Consider the following 19,429-nt stretch of genomic DNA (forward strand, 5'->3'; position numbering starts at 1 on the left):
AACCTTACCAATGGCACAACTCCCCAGTGCACAAGGAAAAGAAAGAACAAGTTGTCAAGTCCTTCAAATATTTGTCCTGCTTTGCTGCAAGAGTTGTGCTGCACTCACAGTGTGGGAAGCCAAGAGAAGCTGCAGCTGGGGGCACATCTTGTGACAGGAGCTGTGCCGCGTTCTCCAGGACAGGTTTTTGGAAAGAAGAGATGGGACTGGGGGAAAGATTCTGGGAAAATTGAAACAGCTTTTTTAAGAAATGAAAATAAAATCAAAAGAAACAACCAATATGTTCTTTTCTATTTTTCTCTATTTATTTTTATGTTCCCCTTTTCCATCTTGCACTGTTTCTCCATCCCATTCATTCCAAATGGCTCTCACCTCTAAGATCTGAGACTTGGCAAGTTTTAGACACTGTAAAATACCATGAGCTACACCCAGTTTGCCTTCCCCTGTTTTACTTGGAAAGCAATGCTGGAGACACAAGTGCAGTGCTTGGCTCAGGTACAAATTCTGCATTCAGGGAATGTGCTCAGACGGTGTCTGACCCTCAGCAGGGACAAGGCACAGCAGCAGCCAAGGGCATTGCTGTGCCCCTGTGCAGGAGTCCAGACTCTGGCTCTTGGCTCAACAGGGCAAAGTTCCCGTGTTTGGCCAGGCTCAGGGGCTGCCCGGGGAGCGCGGAGCTCGGGGCGGGGCCGAGCGGGCAACGGACAAACGGACACGGGGACAAACGGTCCCGGTGCTTCAGTTGCAGCGGCAGCGGCGGCAGCGGCGGCAGCAGCAGCAGTGGAAGGAGACAACAAGCACATTTCTTGCCTCCGACGATTGTTCTCTCCCTCTCCCACTGCCCTGCTCACCCTCCCCGTCGCCCTTTCCCGGTGTCCCCTCCTCTTCCGGGGTCCCTCTCCCCGTGCCCACCCGGGCCAAGCCCCCGGGCCGCCCCCGGCCCCGGGGGGGGCTGCCCCGGCCCCGTCCCCGTCCCCGGCCCCGTCCCCGTCCCCGGCCGTCCCTCCGCGGTCTCGCCTCCGCCCAGCTCTGGCTGTGCTGGCGCTGGCGCTGCTGGGCGGGCATCATTGCCTGGGGCTGGGGCGGTATCGCTGCCCTTTGGCTCCGCCTGGCCCGGCCCCGACCCCGACCCCGGCCCCGGCCCCGGCCCTGCCTTCGACCCCGGCCCCGGCCCCAGCTCCTCCCGGGGCCCGCGGAGGACACAGGCGGGGCGGCCGCCGCCGCCGCCTCCGCTGCGGCTTCCCCGGCCCGAGCTCCGCCGCTGTCGCGTTCCAATGAGGGAACGCCTGCGGATGCCCGGCCCGGGGAGGTCGGGGAGCGCTCGGGGGCCGTTCCTGGCCCCGGGCCGAGCACTGACGGCCGCGTCTCTTCCCCAGGGAAGGCGCAGGAGGCCCTGCAGCAGCGGTACCGAGTGGGTTCACTGCTGGGGCGCGGCGGCTTTGGCAGAGTTTTTGCGGCCACTCGGCTCTCGGACGGACTCCCGGTGAGCAGAGGGGCCGGCGGCGGGCGGAGGAGGAGGAGGGGGCGGAGGAGGAGAAGGGGGCGGAGGAGTAGGATGGGGCTGGACACGGTGGGCGGTGAGCTGAATTCGCTGTTCCCTTTGGCTTACAGGTGGCCATCAAAAAGGTGCCACGGAACCGCGTCCGGCACTGGGGCGAGCTGGTGAGTGAGCGGGGCCAGCGGCAGAAGCCGGGGCGTGCCGGGCGGGGATGAGCCGGGGCCCGGCAGGGTGGGAGCCACCAGGACACCTGGAGGGAGAGCGGGCATGGGGACCAGCGGAGGGCACAGAGCATCCCGGGCTGGCTGAGGGCTTCCCGAGCCCTGGCACGGCCTCAGCCCCACTGACGGCACCGTGCTCCTCCCGCAGCCCGACGGCACCAGCGCACCACTGGAGATAGTGCTGCTGGACAAGGTGTCCACAGGCTTCCCCGGTGTGATGCAGCTGCTGGAATGGCTTGAGCTCCCCAACGCCATCGTGATGGTGCTGGAGCGCCCGGAGCGGTGTCAGGACCTGCGGCGTTTCATTCGGGCACGGAGGTTCCTGTCCGAGGAAGAGGCGCGGGAGCTGTTCCAGCAGGTGCTGGCGGCCGTGCGGCACTGCACCAGCTGCGGGGTCCTGCACCGAGATATCAAACCGGAGAACATCTTGGTAGACCTGGACACCGGCGAGGCAAAACTGATCGACTTCGGCTGTGGCACCTACCTACAGGACACAGCCTACACTCAATTTGCAGGTGAGCCCACAGAGGGACAGGCTCCCGGTCCTGGCATCTCCTGGCCCAACCTGGGTGTGGCAGCAGGGATTCTCCCTTTTGCTGCCAGTCACAGGTCTGTGTCTTCAGCCAAGTTGCTTTTGAGCAGAGCTGGGTGGGGACCCATCTTCCATCCCTGCTGGCAGCCTTTGCCTGCCACTCTGCCCAGGACTGGGGCTGGGGCAGCCAGCCTGACAAAATCCCCCGTGGGTGGGTGTAGCAGAGAGGGAGAGGCAGAACCTGTGCACCAGCTGGTTTGGTGTGCAGGTGAGAATGGGCTTGGACTGCTCTGCTCACCTGGTTTGCCTTGGTTCAAGATATTTTTTGGGCAATGCCAGCAGGGAGGATGTGGGTGTGGTTTTTCCCCAGCACTGAGTGGGTATTTCCCTTTGTGTGTCATGGTCAGGCCTTGCCAGGGTTTCAGCTGCCCTCTTCCAACACCAGTGGCTTCTTTTCCAACCCCAAGTTTGTACCCAAGTCCCAGGTGCTGGTGAGAGGGCAGCAGGTCACCCTGTGTGCCACTGGGGCAGCCCCCACATGCCCAGGGATGCTGGGGTCAGGCTCTGGGAGCAGCAGCATCCCCCTGATGAGCTCCATCCATATTCCATAGGAACACCGTCATACAGCCCCCCGGAATGGAACGACTTCGGGTGGTACCATGGCGAGGCAGCGACCGTCTGGTCCCTGGGCATCCTGCTGCACGAGATGGTCTGCGGGGAGCACCCTTTCAGGAGGGGCAGGAACATCAGATGGGGCCAGCTCCCGCTGCCACAACGGCTCTCCCAAGGTGGATCCTCATCTCTGGGCACGGGGGGAACACCAGGGTTGGGAGACAGCAGCGGGCTCGTGAGCATCCCGCTCTGGCAGCTGCTGAGGAGGTGGCACATGTCCTGCTCTCCTCCAAAACAAAGAATTGATGGGAAAGTTTAGGCCCAGCTCTGAGCACATCCAGCACGGCCTGGGCACGGGAATAGTGGGGCAAAGCAGACAGGAGCCTTCTCCAACTGACCAGTGGTTTGTGGTTTCTCTCCCCAGATTGCCAAATCCTGATCAGGTGGTGTTTATCCCTGAACTCCTTGGACAGGCCCTCATTAGAAGACCTGTCCTGTGATCCCTGGGTGCAGGATATTCATCAGCCCTAGAAGAAGGGAGAGAGCCACAGGCACAGTGATGCAGGGACCTGGTAAGTTACAGCTCCACACATGCCCTGGCAATCAGCAGCAAAGAAACCCAGACTTTTTTGTCCTGCCTGTGTCACTGCACTGGGCTCATCAAATGGGAACACACAGCCCTTGTGCTGGAGCTGAGCTGCTCTGCCCAGCACTGGTGGGCACCATCTGAGCTGGTTTTGCTTGTCCTGCTTCACTGACAGCCGGGCCCTGGGCAGAACCCTGACAGCCTGGTGTCACCCCAGGGAAGAAGGAGCCCCTGGAGAAGCTGTACCCGCTGGGGCTGCTGCTGCTGCTGGAGACATGGAGGACAGCAGCAAGGATGACAACCTCTTCCTCCACCTGGCCAGCGGGAGCTGGCGATGATGGACTTTGATTCTGGCACCTTCTTCATAGCCAGGCTCCACAGAGAATTTTCAGGTAAGTCCAGACCCAGGGGGATGCTCCCAGGTTTGTGCATTGGCCGGCAACCAAAGGTTTCCCCTTTGCTGGGGCAGATGCAACTGATTCCTCAGTGGCTGCCCAGCTGGTTTTTGGCAGGGCTGGGGACGTGGGCTGGGGTGGTTACGAAATGGGAGTGGGATCCTGGCCCTGCCAACAGCCCCCAGCACCCACCGTGCCCCGGGCTGGGGCTGGGGCAGCCAGCCCGACACAAACAAACCCCCATGGCAGGAGCACAGGTGGGACTCCAGAACCTGAGCACGGCTGCTTTGCTGTGCAGGCAAGGAAGGGCTTGGGCTGCTCCACTCCCCTGCTTTGCTTTGGGATCACTGTGATTTTGGGGGACAGTGCAGGGGGGAAGGGAGAAAGCATGGGCTTCCCTCACCCGTGGGTGGGTTTTTCCCTAGAATGTAGGGGTTGGGCCTTCCTCAAGCTCCTGACAGACATAAGATTTTTTACCTTTTTTCTTCTTTTCCCCTTTTGTCTGTAACCTATTTTCATTAATTTGTTGTTTGTTTTTCTAAAGGAAGCGTTCTAGGTGGGGTCCAGTCTGGATCAGGAAGTGCTTGGGACCAGCTGTGGCGTGGATGGGCCGTGCCCTTGGAGAAGACTGAGGACATCGTTTGGGACCAGCTTTTCTTCTGGCAGCGGATGGTGTGAGGTGGGTCCTCATCTCCTTGGCATGGGTGGGACAAGAGCTTTTGGGAGATGGCAGCGGGCACAGGAGCATCCCGCTCTGGGCAGCTGCTGAGGGGCTGGATCTGCCGTGGCTGGCTGCAGGCTGGGCACATGTCCTGCCCTCCTGCTCTGCTCCCAAAGGCAGCAGTGATGGGCAGCTTTGGGCCCAGCTCTGAGCACGGCCAGCATGGCCTGGGCACCGCGGCTGGCTGGGACAAGGGGACAGGAGCCTTCAGCTGATGGGCGGTTTCTGGTTTCTCTCCTTGCAGCCGGGCTCTGCGGATGCTGAGGCTGCTCTGGGCTCTGCCAGGGCTCTGCTGGGCTCAGCACCGGGCCGGGATCAGCCAAAGAAGAAACGGTGTGACCTGCAGCAGAGACTTGAGCATTTTGGCAATGCAGCTCAAGTCTGCAGAGTGTCCACCTCCAAGGGAAAACATGACACCCCCCAAAAATTAAACTTGTTCCATAACTTCTGAAATGAAATCCATCTGGGATGACCCCAAATGACATTTTTCATCTTGCTCAAGCTGTAGCTCAGCCCTTCTCTGAACAGTTGTGTCCCCACACCTGCCTTTTCCTTCCCAACTGCTCCCTCCTTTCCCCCAGTGAGTTCCCAGCCCATCACAGTCTCCATCACACTGCAGCCTTCCTTGATGCCCCTCACCACGAGGAAGGCCAAGCCCCAGGCTCAGGGACTCATCCTGTCAGTGGCTGAAGAGCAGCAATGTCTGTCTGTGCCAGGGGCTCTTGGGTGTCTCTGTATCCATGGACAGAAGGGTCTGTCTGTGCCAGGGGCTCTTGGATATCTCTGTATCCATGGACAGAAGGGTCTGTCTGTGCCAGGGGCTCTTGGATGTCTCTGTATCCATGGACAGAAGGTCTGTCCTTGCAAAGGTTTCCATAATATCTTGGTACCCATGAGTATGGAATGAACACAGAGAGTGAAAGTGTCAGTCACGTTGTTTGCACACTCCTTCCTTTCCATACAAAACACATCCATGCACACCCCCACGTACAGATATATTAAAAGGATAGGGATGGATAGAGATTTCCCACAGAGCTCTAACTTTGGCATAACTCACCTTGTAAGCCATGGCCAGGGGATTTTTTCCCCAGCTCTGTATCAGTAGGTGTCCAAGAGCTGAAGGGAACAGCATTTAGAAGCAGTTTCGGGATTTCTAGGCAGGAAAGGGAGCTGACAACCATCCACATAACTCACCATATTCGTCGGGATGGGCTGCTGGTTCTTTAGGAATATGGCACAATGGAGACACGAGACTTGGGATAATCCCAGCTCTCTGTGGATCTGTGCAAAGGTGGAGCAGCAGAAACACCTTGTGTCTTCTTTGGGGACACAAGGTCCAAGGAGCTGGGGTGGCAGAGCGTGACCTGGGCTGGTGGCAGGTGAAGTCCCATTTCATGACATCCCGGAGTGGCACAGGACAAAGCTCCAAGCAGCCACAGCCCCACTGAGGAAGTCCTTGGAGTGCTGCACATCCCATAGGAAAAGCTGCATTCACTCAGGCCATTGGGATTTATCACTTCCATTTGCAACACTTTAGGTCCAAGTTTCAAACTGCAAAATTTTTACACTCAAGACACAGTCATGAAGAACATGTATTTCAATTTCCTATTCCTTTAACTGCAGTGTAAAATATCTTAATATTGGAATACATCCATAAAATCAGTCAAGGAAGGCAGCTAATGGATCCTTTCCACTAGCATGTGTACAAACTAAGTAACTAAAATCAAAGCTGAGTTCTCTTTTTCAAAAGATCAGTTACCTCTTTCTTACTCCAGAGTTATAGAAGATTTTTCAGTACACATTTGAGGGTAACTTTTATCTTTCATATTTTTTTTGTATTTATTTTTTGGGGTTTTTTTTGTTTTGTTTTGTTTTGTTTTTTACAGAAAGCATGTCCTAGAAAAGGCATGTCCTTTGCTCCTGGTTCCCGTGTGGAGCAGCTCCCTTCCCGCTGGCTGAGCTGCTCAGGCAGAGCCCGGCAGCTCCTGGCCCTGCAGGGCTGAGGCTTTTCCCCGTTGCTGGGCACAGACTGATGGAGCAGCACTGCTGAACACGGGCACACGCAGAGGGAGCAGAGCAGCTGCCTTTGCCCACCTGAAGCTCCAAGGCCAAACTCTGAGCAGGCACGGCTGGAAGAGACTCGCAGGCTCCCTGTTGGCTCTGCTGCCCCACTTGTGCCCGGCCCAGCTCTGCGTGAGGCAGAGGGAGAACAAGGGGCAGCTCCCTCCCAGCCCCAGCCCAGGGACCCCTCCAGCCCCGGGCCTTGGGCCACTGTCAGCACCCGCTGCTCCAGCCACCGCTTCTGCTGGCACTGACAGCAACAACCAAACTGGGGCTGGTCCCGAGGGAGCAGCAGCAGTGCCTGGATCTGATCCCTCAGTCTGGGGCAGCCCCCTGGGGGAACAGAGGGCACAGCAAGAGGGACAAAACCAGGCAGGGGCAGAGACTGGGAAGAGCCAGAGCTGGGAGCAGGAACAGCTGCTTCATTGCACTCTTGGAGAAAGCTCTGGGCTGGGTCAAAGCACTGAAAGGTGTGAAAGGCAGAGAGGAGGCCACACCAAACAATGCTCCTGTTTTCACACCCTCCTGTAATAAATGGAAATGATTCGTGCTAACTAAATTGTAACTATTTGGAAAGTTATTCTTAGGAGCAATCAAGGGAATTGGTGTTACAAGACAGATGTAGCCCTCTACAGGTGTTACATGTTAAAATTAAGGTACAGAATGTAGTTTTGAGATAAGAAATGTCCTAAGACAAAATCGACCTTGAGATGGATAAAGTTGGAATGACTTTAGGCATAAGGCCTGAAAATTATAAAATATAAGACTAATTAGTGGAGCACAATGCTCACTTACATAACACAACACTTAGGACGCACACACAGCCTGTAAAGTTATCCAGAGGACAATGAGGATGAGTGTAAGCCTTCATCAAAAGACCACCAAAAGAAGACTGAAGATCCCCTAGCAACAAGTGAAGCATGCACCATGAAGAATTGTGATGTAAAAGTAAAGAATCAGAAATAAGATGAGATTTACTGTAAACATGAATGAATATGTATAAGCATACAGTATATAAGTTTAGTTTGAATTGCTTTATTTCATATGTAAGGGGGTTGAGAAGCCCTCTCCGTACCACGGTCAGTTTTGCTTATGCTTTAATCATAATTACTGGCAAGCTGTATTCATATATATATTCATACATATATATACATATGTATATATATATATGAATATATTCACTAAATTGTACTCTTTTACTAAATTGTATTCCTTCTATATCAAATTGTTACTCAATCCACTAAATTGTATTCTTTTATTAAATTGGATTCTTGTATTCAATTCACTAAATTGTATCATTTTTTTTCTTATTATTAAACTGCTGTTACCTGAATAGACCTAGTCGTCCAAATTTCAATTTATGACACTGCCCTTGGGTGAGTTACAGCCACAGCGAGAGGGAGGAGGAGATGATCCCACCCATGGCTGCTGCTGGGTCCAGACATTTGCTGAGATAAAGCTGAGCCAGAGCTTCAGCATCTCTCCCAAAATCACAGAATCACAGAATGCCTTGGCTTGGAAGAGACTTTAAACCTTAAGTGAACCTTATCATTCCACCCCCTGCCATGGGCAGGGACACCTTCCACTATCGCAGACTGCTCCAAGCCCCGTCCAACCTGGCCTTGGACACTTCCAGGGATCCAGGGGCAGCCACGGCTTCTCTGGGCAAGCTCTGATCTCTGCCCAGGTGAGCAGGGACAGGAACCGAGGGAATGGCTGGAGCTGGGCCAGGGCAGGGCTGGGCTGGAGATCAGCAAAAGCTTCTTCCCCCCCAGGGGGCTGGGGCACTGCCCAGGCTCCCCAGGGAATGGGCACGGCCCCGAGGCTGCCGCAGCTCCAGGAGCCTTTGGCCAGCGCTGCCAGGGATGCACAGGCTGCGATTGTTGGGGTGTCTGTGCAGGGCCGGGGGCTGGACTCCATGATCCCAAAGGGTCCCAGATCCCAGCTCAGCCCCTTGTGCAACTCTCACCCTTTGGCTCAGCCTTTGTGTCCCCTGGAGGCGCTGGCAGAGCTGATGGGGTGGGGCAGGAGCGGGGCAGCCCCAGCGTTCCCCTGGCAGTGACACCACAGCCGGGACAGCAGCCCCAGCGTTCCCCTGGCAGTGACACCACAGCCGGGACAGCAGCCCCAGCGTTCCCTCCCTGGAGACGCTCCAAGGGAAGCGTCCAGAGCCGCGTCCAGTCAGCGGAACTGAGCGGCCACTGAGCACCCCCGGCCTGGGCTGCTGTGGATTCCTCTGCAGACAGCTCGGGGAAGGTCCCCTTGGCCACCCCCACAGTGCCACAGACAAGTGTCACACACAGTTACAGAGCTCTGCCCACAGCTCACAGGGGGTGATAATTAATTTAAAAAAACCAAACAAGCACAGCACTGGGAAGGTCTTTGTGCACCGAGGCTTTGCTGCAGCCAAGGAAAGCTCCTGGCTCAGGGTCACCTTTCCTGCTCGGCCAGAGCCCCGAGTGCCCCAGCAGCAGCAGCAGCAGCAGAGAATGGCAGCATTGCCACGGGCTGGCTCAGGAAGGGGAGATTTCCCCTCGAGAGAGGCTCCTCTGCCAGGTTTTGCATTCAGGCAGCTGCAGATCCCTCAGCTCTGGTTGCACAGCAGCTGGAAATGCAAGTGCAGGAGCTCTGTTCATGGCCAGCCACAGCGGGTGACAGCAAGGACAGGGCCCTGGCAGTGGGACATTTGCAGGGAGCGGCTGCAGCAAGCGCTGGGGGCTGGAAGTGTGTGCAGAAAACAGCCCGGGGGTCTCTGGCCCGAGGCAAAAGGAACAAAGTTTCAGTTCTGGCCTCCCCAGGGAGCACCAAAATCGTTCCTTTGCACGGCGAGGTTCCACTGGCGGGTGTTGCAGGGCCCCCAGAGGAGAGCCCAGGGTGTTCAAAGTGCCTCGGCCGGAGCAGCTTTCTGTCCCGCTCCGGGGGCATTCCCGCGGGCTTGGGATCCCTGGGAAGGCGCAGGAGGAGAGGCTGGAAGCGGTCGGTTTGTGGGTTTGAGGTTTGGATTGTTTTTTGTGGGGGGGTGATGGCCGATTGGTATTTTGGTGTTTTGTGGGGCTGGGGGAATGTTTTTTTGTGAGCTGTGCCCAGCGGTTTGCAGCCCCGCGGGTGCGGGGAGCGCTGGCGCAGCCCCGGCCCGGGCGGGGCGGCCCCGGGCGGGCTGTGGGAGCCGGGAGCGGCCGCCCGGGCCCGGAGCCGCCGCCTCGGGCCGGGAGTCCCCCGGGCAGAGCTCTGTGCTCGGGGCCGAGGCCCGGGCAGCGCTGGGCGGCCCGTGGGCCCCCGGCACAGGCGGGTCCGTGTGGCCGGGCCGGCGCCGTGTCCGCAGCGGGCTCCGAGGGGAGCGGCCCGGGCCGGCCGTGGCCGTGCGGGGCCCGGCGGGGCCGGGGGGCCCGGGCCGGGCCGGGCAGAGGCTGAGGGAGAGCGGGACAAGCGCTGGCACAGAGGCCCCGGGCTCGCCGTGCCCCCCTGGCCACGCAGCCGGGCTCGGGGGCCGCCTGGCTCAGAGGCAGCCCCGGCTGCGGGGGTCCCCGGGGGTCTCTGGGGAGGGGGCGGCAATGGGGGCTGCCGGAGCTCTGTGCCCGGGGCTGGGCGCGGCTGCCGAGGGAGCGGAGCATGCAGGCTCCCCCCGTGCTGGGGCTTGCTCTGCCCGCCTCAGGGGCTGCATTGTCAGCCCAGAGCCGTGTGGGGATCGCCCGGGACCAGCTGGGCTAGCAGGGAAAGCGGCAATGGGGGCAGCAGAAACGGGCAATGCCAGAGCTGGGGGTGCTTCCGAAGCCTGCAGATGTTGGGAGCATGGACAAGGGGGCCCATGGATACCCCAGGAGCCTGAAACAGGGATCCCAGACAGTGCTGACCACGCAGGACTCCTGGGATGCCAAAGTGGTGAGGCCAGAGAAGGGGAACCTCCTGGCTTGCCAGGAGCCCCAGCAGACAGAGAGGGGGAACACCAATACGAACTTGACCCGCAGCAATCCAGACAGGGAGGGCTTCCAGGACCCTACAGTGGAGAGACAAGAGAGGGTAAACACATGGATGGGTGTTTTTGGTGAATCTTGGCCATTTGTGTATTTTAGGGGACTGAATATTAGTGTTTTGGTGGTTTATATGGGCACCAGATGCCCAGTGACTTCTAGGGAAGGACTTGGAGAGTAGGAAACCCCTAACCCAAAGTGATCATCCATTGCATTTTCTCTCAAACCAGGATTTTTCATTGCTAAACTTTGGCTGGATGGAGAAGGAGGCTGCTGTGAGGAAGAGGAAGATGTCCCAGGACACCCAGGCAGGTGAGGAGAAAGTGCCCCTTTCCCCCTCTCTCCTGCTCCATCTCCCAGCCCAGCATGGCCCCCGGCTGCAGGACAACCCCGCTGCCGACGCCGTCCTGCCAGGGACGCACTGGGGGGATCTCCTTCCCCTTCCCTCTGGCATGGAGGCAAATCCCATCCTCTCCTTGTCCTTCCTCCCCCAGACAAGGAACTGAGGATGGAGACCAGGGAGGACAAATCCCCACGGCAGAACCTCGTGGAAGAGGCCATTTTGAGCAGTTCCACAGAGCAGGAATCCAGCGGGGAGGAAAAGCTTCAGAGATCCTGCAAGAGGAGGGGCTCCAAACCCATCCCAGGGTGCTCTGAGGAAGAAAGACCCACCCTGTGCCGGGAAGGTGGACGGAGATCCAGCCGGGGCTCTGAGCTGGTGGTCCATGAGCAGCTTCAGGATGGGGAGAAGCCCTACAAGTGCTTGGAGTGTGGGAAGAGCTTCAGGTGGAGCACCAAACTGATCCGCCACTAGATGATCCACACTGGGGAATTGGCCTACAAGTGTCCTGAGTGTGGGAAGGGCTTCAGCTGCAACTCTGAACTCATCCGTCACCAGCGCATCCACACTGGGGAGAGGCCCTACGAGTGTCCCGAGTGTGGGAAGAGGTTTCAGAGGAGCTCCAATCTCCTCCTGCACCAGCGGATTCACACGGATGAGAGGCCCTTCCGCTGCCCTGACTGTGGGAAGGGCTTCAAGCAGAATTCTAACCTCATCAGTCACCGGCGCATCCACACTGGGGAGAGGCCCTATGAGTGTCCCCAGTGTGGGAAGAGCTTCACCCAGAGCTCTAACTTGACCCAACACCAACGGAGGTACTGGTAAGGGAAGCCTTGCAAAGGCCCCAAGTTCCAGTAGAGCTTTGTCCACTGCTCCAGCTGAAATCCCCTACTGGAGGACCGATGTTGGGCAGAGACCTGGTGATCCATGTTCCCTGGGATCCATGCTGGGAAGACACCTGTCCCTTTTCCTGCCCATGGCAATGTCATGATGTGGGATCAAAGAACGTGAGAGTCTGATCATGTAGCTGTTATTATATGCAATCCCATCTCAGGTCATTGCCAGGGGCAGGAAAAGGACTCCCTCTCTCTCACCAGAGGAGAAGGGTGTCCTTTCTTGTCAGGAGGAAATATGTGGCCATTAAGAGCCAGTTGGTGGTGTGTTAGTTTTCCCTGTAATTAGTTTGTCTTATCCCTTCTGTTACCAAAATTGTTTCCGTTTGTGTTTATTCCTTATCTCATTGCTGTTCCCAGTAAATTGTTCTTATCCCAGCCTGGGATCTTTGCCTTTTGTGCTTTCCATGGGAGCTGGGAGGGAAATGTGCGGTGGCGCAGTTTTAGTGGGAGTATTAAATTGGGGAATGCCATTCCTGAAGCCCAGCCCATGGAAACCGAGCATCCCAGCTGGTGCCAGGCCTGGTTGCCATGGCAGCAGCCTTGGGAGCGGGTCCCTGGCTGGGGGCTGTGGGAACCTCTTCCCTCTGGTGCCCAGGGACAGGAGTGGAGGGAGCGGCTGGAGCTGAGGCGGGCAGGTTTAGGCTGGATGTGAGGAAAAGGTTTTTCCCCCGAGGCTGCTGGGGCACTGAACAGGCTCCCCAGGGAAGGCTCCCAGCTCCAGGGCTGGCTGAGCTCCAGCAGCGTTTGGCCAGCGCTGCCAGGCCCAGGCTGGGATTGTTGGGGTGTCCTGTGCAGGGCCAGCAGTTGGACTGGAGGATCCCCATGGGTCCCTCCCAACTCAGCCAATTCTGTGGCTCTGTGATCCCATGAGCCTGGGGATGGGACTGCAAATGGTTGCCATGGCAACAGACTCTGGCTCCAGGTCTGAGACAGGTACAGACAGGGGTTCCATGGAGACCTCCCAGGGGTTTCTGGGGATGATGAAGAGCCGTGTTCTCAGTCGCAGTCACAGCAATTCCATGGTGACATCCCAGGGGACCTTGGGCTGCAAAGGCATCGCTCTGTCACAGGCACTCCCAGGGCTTTGATTCATGGGCAGAGTGGGAGCTTCATGTAAAAGCTTTATTTCTTTACTGGAGAAACTCCTGCTGAGTCGTGAGGTGGAGAAATGATACCAAGCAGCCACCATGGATCCTCAAACCCCTCCAGGATGCCTAGGCTTTTAAATTCCTTCTAAGAGAGGAGACTGGGAGCAGCTGGATCCAATCCCAGACCAAGTCTGTCAAAGGTTTATGTGTAAATATTGGACTGTTGGAACTGAACCGTAATGCAATTTGTCCAACAGGATTAACAATGGAATATCAGATATATTTATACAAATACAACTGTGACTGATTCTGAACTTGATTTATTTACATCACAGAGCAAATAAAGAAAAAGAGTTATTTACTCCAGAGTACAGGAGCTATAACAATTATTAGACTATAGTGCTCTAGAAAGCAATTTTGAAGTAAACAGGGCCTTGCTGGAGTTGTTTGAGCCCCTTCCAGGCACAGCCTCCTGCTCCAGCAGGAACTGCCTTTCCTGTGCCATGGCCAGGGCAGATCCCACTGCAGGAAAAGCCCCAGGCCAGCCCCAACCCAGGCAAGGGCTCGGGCACAAGTGCAGAGTGCCGTGCTGGGAGCTGTGCCAGGGACAGCCTGAGGCACCAAAGGCACCTTGGCAGCAGCAGCTGCTTCCAGGGCATGGCCAGAAGGCTCCCTTGGCACCCCGGCCTGGTGGCCAGCACTGCAGAGCTGCTGCTTCAGGGCTCATTTCTGGCTGGGCTCTGAAAAGCCACTGCTGCTCCAGGAGCCTGACTGGGAAGCAATTGGCCCCAGCACCTTGGGGACAAGATAATAATGAAACAACTCTTCATGCCAGCAGAGACAAGGCAGGGGCAGAGGAAAGGGGAGAGCCAGGCCCAGGGGACATGGCTGCAGTGGTGATGGCTGTGAGGTCAGTGCCACTGCAGCAGCCTGGCTGGCCCTCAGGAGGGGGCACAGGAATGGGCTGTGAAGCTGCAAGGCTCTGCCAGAGGCAACTTGTGCAGCCCTTTGGCCATGGCTGCTGGCCCTGGGCCTGAGGCCAGCAGGGGACAAGTGACCCTGGCAGCCCTGGGGCCTCATTGCCTCCTTGTCCCTGCTCAGCAGCCTGGCAGGGGCCGCCCCATGGTGCTGCCCTTGGCATTGCACATCCCCACATGCCAGTGCCCCGGGAAGAGCCCTGAGCAATGAGGGAGGGACAGCATCTGCCTTGCCAGGGGCTGGGGCTCAGCCCTTGGCCCTTGGCATTCCTGAAACACATCCAGCTTTGCTCAGCACCACAGACACCTTTCCCTTGCTTGTCCCCAGCTGCCATCAGGGCCTCCAGTCTTCTGCTCTACCTGGAACCTGGGGACGCTTTCTCACTCGTGTCTCTCATTTCAACTCCAAGAAACTTCAGTGTTTCCATCTGACTTGGAGCTCTTGAGAAGTTTCTGGAGCACACTCTGAGGGACTGAGTGTGATGCCAAGAGCCCCAAAGGCCCGAGAGGGTGATGAAAGTGCTGGTGCTGTGTCTGTGCTGCTGAGCTGGGCCGGGCTCCTGGCCCAGAGGCAGCTCCTGGCAAGGGCAGCGCTGCAGAGAGACAGCTCTGGCCAGGAGCAGCTCCTGAGCACAGCCCAGCAGGGCTGGGGCCCTGCCAGGGCAGCTCAGGGACACGAGCAGGCCCAGACAGAGCTGCCAGGGGCTCAGCACTGGCAGGGGCTGTGGGATGTGCCAGAGGGGGCTGTGTCACAGCAGCACCTCTGTGGCTGTGTCCTGGAGCCCCAGAGCAGCTGGGATGTCAGAAAGGGGCTGTGTGACAGCTCCGAGTGGGTTGTGTGAGGTCACAGATGGGGCTGTGACATCACAGAGTTTGTTGTGTGAGGTCACTGAGCAGCTATGGCATCATAGAGGGGATTCTGTGACATCATAGAGCAGGGTGTGGCATCACAGTGTGGCTGTATGACATCATAGTGTGAGCTGAGTGATATTACTTAGTGGGTTGTGATGCCACAGAGAGGACTGTGACACCAGAGGTTAGATGTACAACATCACAGAGAGGGTTGTGACATCACTGAGCAGACTGTGACACCACATGGCTATGATATGAAATCCTAGAGTGGGCAGCGACATCATAGAAGAGCCATGTGACATCTCAGGACAGGTTGTATGACATCACAGTGCCAACTGTGAGATCATAGAGTGAACTGTGACATCAAATGTTGCTGTGTGACATCACAGGAGAAAATGTGACATCACGAGGTGGTTTTGTGACATCTGAGAGGGGCTGTGACATGACAAAACAGGTTGGGACATCCCAGAATGCTGGGAAGACGTCCCAGCGCAGGTTTGTGACATCACTGAGTGGGCTGTGACATCCTAGGTGTCTGTGTGTGACATCTCAGGGGGCTCTGTTAGGTCACTGGGGAGGTCACTCTGCAAAGATCCCCCCCTCACAGTTCCCCCCAGAGAAGTCCAACACTGCCCTTGCAGCAGCCTCTCTGCACAGAAACACTTCCAGGGCTCTCTGCATTTCCCTTCCCTCACTCTTGCCTCACTCACACACCTCCCAACAACCCACTTGGTGCTTTCAGCTGCAAGGAGTTCAAAGCTTGTCTGTCCTTCAGCAGCTGCTCTAATTCTGCCTTCAGCCAACTCTGGGGTTGTGTTTCTTGTAGAACTCCCTGTGTGTCTGAAACATTCCTTGTGTGGTTCTGCCTTGGGGAAGGGGAACCTCCTTGGTGGCACCTTGGGCTTGGCACACACTTGACGAGGGTGTCTGTTTTCCATGGGGAAACTCAGCAGTTTTAGATTGCTAAATCAAAGAAGGAAAACCCCTCTTTGCCTGAGTGCAGTCAGTTCTATGAGCAAAGCAGGTCCCAGGGGAGTGAGGAGAGACAGGATGGGGCTGGGGAATGTGGAGCAAGGTTGTCCACACTGGGTCAGACCTCAAGGCACAGCTTCTCTGACCTGGCCAGACCTCCTTAGGAGAGACCCTGGATCAATATCCATCACTGAATGCTGCAATCATCTCTGCTCTAAAGAGAACAGGAATAAAAGACACCTTTATAATAGGAATAAGTATTTCCTAGAAGCTCTTTGAACTATTTCTCCATAACTATTGTAGGAAACTTTCCTAAGAACTGCACCAGACCAGAGGGAAATTAAAACACAGCCATGATTTGTTAGGACTTGCTTGATCCTAATGAGCCCCGTGGTGCATTTGGAGCTGAGCCCTTGAACCTCAGGGCCTTGAGAGGAGATTATACAAACCTTTCCAGGAGTCCAAGTCAGAAGAAACACCCAAAGTTTCTTGAGGCATTAATGGATCCCACTGAGGTTCATCCCCAGCACAGGCTCCTCATGGACTCCTTGGAGGAGAGAACTGGAGGCCAGGATTGCACAGAAACCTCCCAGAGACTCAGTTTGGGAAGGAAAATACAAAGTAGCTGAAAAAGCCCTGAGTATCTCAAAGTATTAATGAGCCCCCACTGAGTGTCAATGCAAAGCTCCCAAGGGACTCGTTAAAGCAGATAATTGGGGCCATGATTGCACAAACTTCTCAGAGACTCAGTGTGGGAAGGAAAAAGGAAAGTACCTTGAGAACCTGAAGTACCTTGGAGCATTAATGAGCCCCACTGAGTGTTGTTGCTGACAAAGCCTCTCAAGGGACTAATTACAGCAGATAATTGGAGGCCAGGATTGCACAAAGCTCTCAGAGACTCCAAAGCAAAAGCCAAAGTGCTTTGGAAAAGCTGCAGTCCCTGGGAGCATGAAGGAGCCCCCCAGGGCCATTCCTGAGCAAGGCTCCCCAGGGACTCCTTCCAGCAGATCCCTGAGGCCACTGGCATGTGGGCTAGGGGGGATGCTGAGGGCAGGCCAAGGGGGTGACAGTGGCCAGCCTTGCTGGGGCTGTGCCAGGAGGCCCCAGGGCCTCAGGACAAGGTGTCTCCTCACAGCCCTTGGTGGCACAGCATTGGCTGCTGTGGCCCAGGGCACCAAGCCTTGGCTTCTCTTTGTCCCCAGCTGTCATCAGTGCCTGCAGTTCTCTGCTCTGCCTGGGGCCTGGGGACACTTTCTCAGTCACGTCCCTCAGTGGGACCCATTAAAAGTGAAAGAAACTTTGGAGTTCCATTCTGACTTGGAGTTCTTGAGAGGTTTCTTCCCCTCCCTCTCAAGGACTGATGTTCAGGGCCTCAGCACAAAGCCCCAAGAGGCTCATTAAAGTCCTGCTGCTGTGTCTGTGCTGCTGAGCTGGGCCAGGCTCCTGGCACAGAGGCAGCTCCTGGAAACCAAGAAGAGCTTCAAAAGCACATTTCTCTTGCTGAGCAGCTCTTCTGCCAGCCCAGCAGGGCTGGGGCACTGCCTGCAGCCACCCTGGGCACAGCCCAGAGGCACAGAGAGCTTCAATCAGTCAGGGCTGGGAAGGTGCTGAGAAGTGCCTGCGGCAGAATCACTGCCAGCCCTTGACACAGGAAGCCTCTGGCTGCAGGACAATGCAGCTGCAGCTCCTGGAGGCATCTCCTCAAGCTGGAACATCCCAGTGCCTACAGACTCTGTGAGTACAGCTCTGAGTATTTCTGGTGGAGGGGAGGTGAATGCTCCTGAAGCTCTGACATGCTGAGGGTTTCTGGTCAGTCATAGAATATTTCCAAGACAAGGATTTTGATAAAATGAGGACATTTCCTAAGATTTTGTGTTCAGTTTCCTACTATTGGAGAATGGCAGGGAGGGGTGGATTAATATTAAAGGTATTATGAATTTTGACAAGTGCCTGAGGCATACAAACTGTTAGTTTTAGTGATCAATAGGTTCACAGGAGATTCCTAATGTGCTTTCAGCCACTCTTCCCATGGACAGCACCAACATCACCTTTGCTGGACCCATCAGGCTTTGTCTGAGCTGTCCTTTCTCCAAGCTGCAAACAGAACCTGTCCCCAGCCAGAGCCCTGCAAACAGGCAGGGTTCTGTCAGGCCAAGGAGAGTACACAGAGATTTGGGATCTGTGGGTGCTGGCAGGGAGAGATCAGGCACAGGGAAACACCTGCAGGAGGAAAATCTCCAGGAAGCAGAGAGAAGATCAGGGAATGAGAGAAAACAAAAGCTCAGAAATCTTGTGGCAGAGAGAGTTTAGAGATGTCCATAGGAGCCCCTGCAGTGCAGCCCCTCCCTCTGAACAAGCCCCCTCCCTCCTGTCCCCCCAGCCCAGCCTCTGCCCTCAGGGCCGGGCTCCCAGGTGTGAAACCCCTCCTGTGCAGGCAGAGCTGCAGCAGAGCCGTGGGGCAGCTCTGCAGCCCCGGGCCCAGTTCCCTCTGCAGAGCACAGGGCTGGGAGCAGCTGCCCGGCACTGGGGGCTCTGGCAGGGGGCACAGCTGGCTCAGGGGGATGCTGTCCCCAGTGCCCGGCTCTGGGCAATGCTGGCAGTGCAGCCAGGGAAGGAGCTGGATCTCCCTTCATCCAGTGCCATCATAAGGACACTTGGAAATCTCCCTGAGATTTCAGTCCCAGCTGGGAGCTTCAATCCCGGATGCAAACCTGTCCTAGAGCATCTATGTGTTATCTGAAAGACCCATGGGGAAAGGCAGAGGTGTTCTGAAAATGCTGTTGGGTTGGTGAAATGAGGAATGTGAGTCCTTGGATACAAATGTGGAGCTGGGCTGTGGTGGATCCATCTGCTTTATGCAATATCTAGTTGTTTTAATAGGAAAACATGGGAAGGTGATCACCCTCCATTTGAGGAAGGTTAAAGCCCCAAAAAACTCTGAACAGGTCAAACCATAGATCATCTCCCTTCACTCTCCACTCATTACTTTGTCTCACAGAACTTTCTCTGTTCTTCATGGGGGCAGCAGAAATGCAGAGGGTTTGATGTCCAAGAATACCAAGAGAGATATGCGGGAGCTTATAAAGAAAACCTTACAACTCTTAAACACAAAAGTGTGTCCGTGTGTGTTACAGAAGAGGGAGAATGGGAAATGGCTTTGATTTTGATTATAGACATCTCTAACTCTTCACGGTCCTTTTCTCCAGGCAGTACCCAATGTCCAGCCACAGCAAATGTCCAACAGCAGCTCCATCAGCCACTTCCTCCTGCTGGCATTGGCAGACACGCGGCAGCTGCAGCTCCTGCACTTCTGCCTCTTCCTGGGCATCTCCCTGGCTGCCCTCCTGGGCAACGGCCTCATCATCAGCGCCGTAGCCTGCAGCCACCACCTGCACAGCCCCATGTTCTTCTTCCTGCTCAACCTGGCCCTCACTGACCTGGGCTCCATCTGCACCACTGTGCCCAAAGCCATGCACAATTCCCTCTGGGACACCAGAGACATCTCCTACACAGGATATGCGTCACAAGTATTTTTTTTGTTTTCTACGCCACAACAGAGTATTTCCCTGCTGACCATCATGTGCTACGACCGCCACGTGTCCATCTGCAAACCCCTGCACTACGGGACCCTCCTGGGCAGCAGAGCTTGTGCCCACATGGCAGCAGCTGCCTGGGCCAGTGCCTTTCTCTATTCACTGCTGCACACAGCC

At 56.3% G+C, this 19,429-nt stretch overlaps 4 protein-coding genes across 4 annotated transcripts in view; 3 read left to right on the plus strand and 1 right to left on the minus strand.

The window, feature by feature from the left end:
• The window catches only part of LOC102113223 (uncharacterized), a 33,190-nt gene extending 21,431 nt beyond the window's left edge, over nt 1-11,759 (plus strand). Inside the window, 1 exon segment of the mRNA XM_088064238.1 lies at nt 11,257-11,759. Coding sequence (XP_087920364.1) covers nt 11,257-11,759 — 503 coding nt within the window.
• The window catches only part of LOC148182897 (uncharacterized), a 164,575-nt gene that overhangs the window by 133,106 nt on the left and 12,040 nt on the right, over nt 1-19,429 (minus strand). Inside the window, exon 3 of the mRNA XM_088064260.1 lies at nt 14,847-14,853. Coding sequence (XP_087920386.1) covers nt 14,847-14,853 — 7 coding nt within the window. The remainder of the gene's footprint in view (nt 1-14,846; nt 14,854-19,429) is intronic.
• Nucleotides 418-3,394, plus strand: LOC148182903 (serine/threonine-protein kinase pim-1-like). The gene is made up of 6 exons (XM_088064239.1): nt 418-495; nt 1,178-1,483; nt 1,612-1,662; nt 1,868-2,234; nt 2,863-3,039; nt 3,288-3,394. Exons 1-6 carry the CDS (start codon nt 418-420, stop codon nt 3,392-3,394), a joined length of 1,086 nt encoding a protein of 361 aa, XP_087920365.1.
• Nucleotides 17,362-19,429, plus strand: part of LOC148182904 (olfactory receptor 14J1-like) — a 9,423-nt gene continuing 7,355 nt past the window's right edge. Inside the window, exons 1-2 of the mRNA XM_088064240.1 lie at nt 17,362-17,453; nt 18,926-19,428. Of these exons, the coding sequence (XP_087920366.1) occupies nt 18,953-19,428 (476 nt within the window). The 5' untranslated portion in view covers nt 17,362-17,453; nt 18,926-18,952. The remainder of the gene's footprint in view (nt 17,454-18,925; nt 19,429) is intronic.

Source organism: Pseudopodoces humilis, chromosome 18, assembly GCF_049639895.1.
Source record: "Pseudopodoces humilis isolate 2021_Gansu_Grassland_sample_001 chromosome 18, ASM4963989v1, whole genome shotgun sequence".
Taxonomy (NCBI): Eukaryota; Metazoa; Chordata; class Aves; order Passeriformes; family Paridae; genus Pseudopodoces; species Pseudopodoces humilis.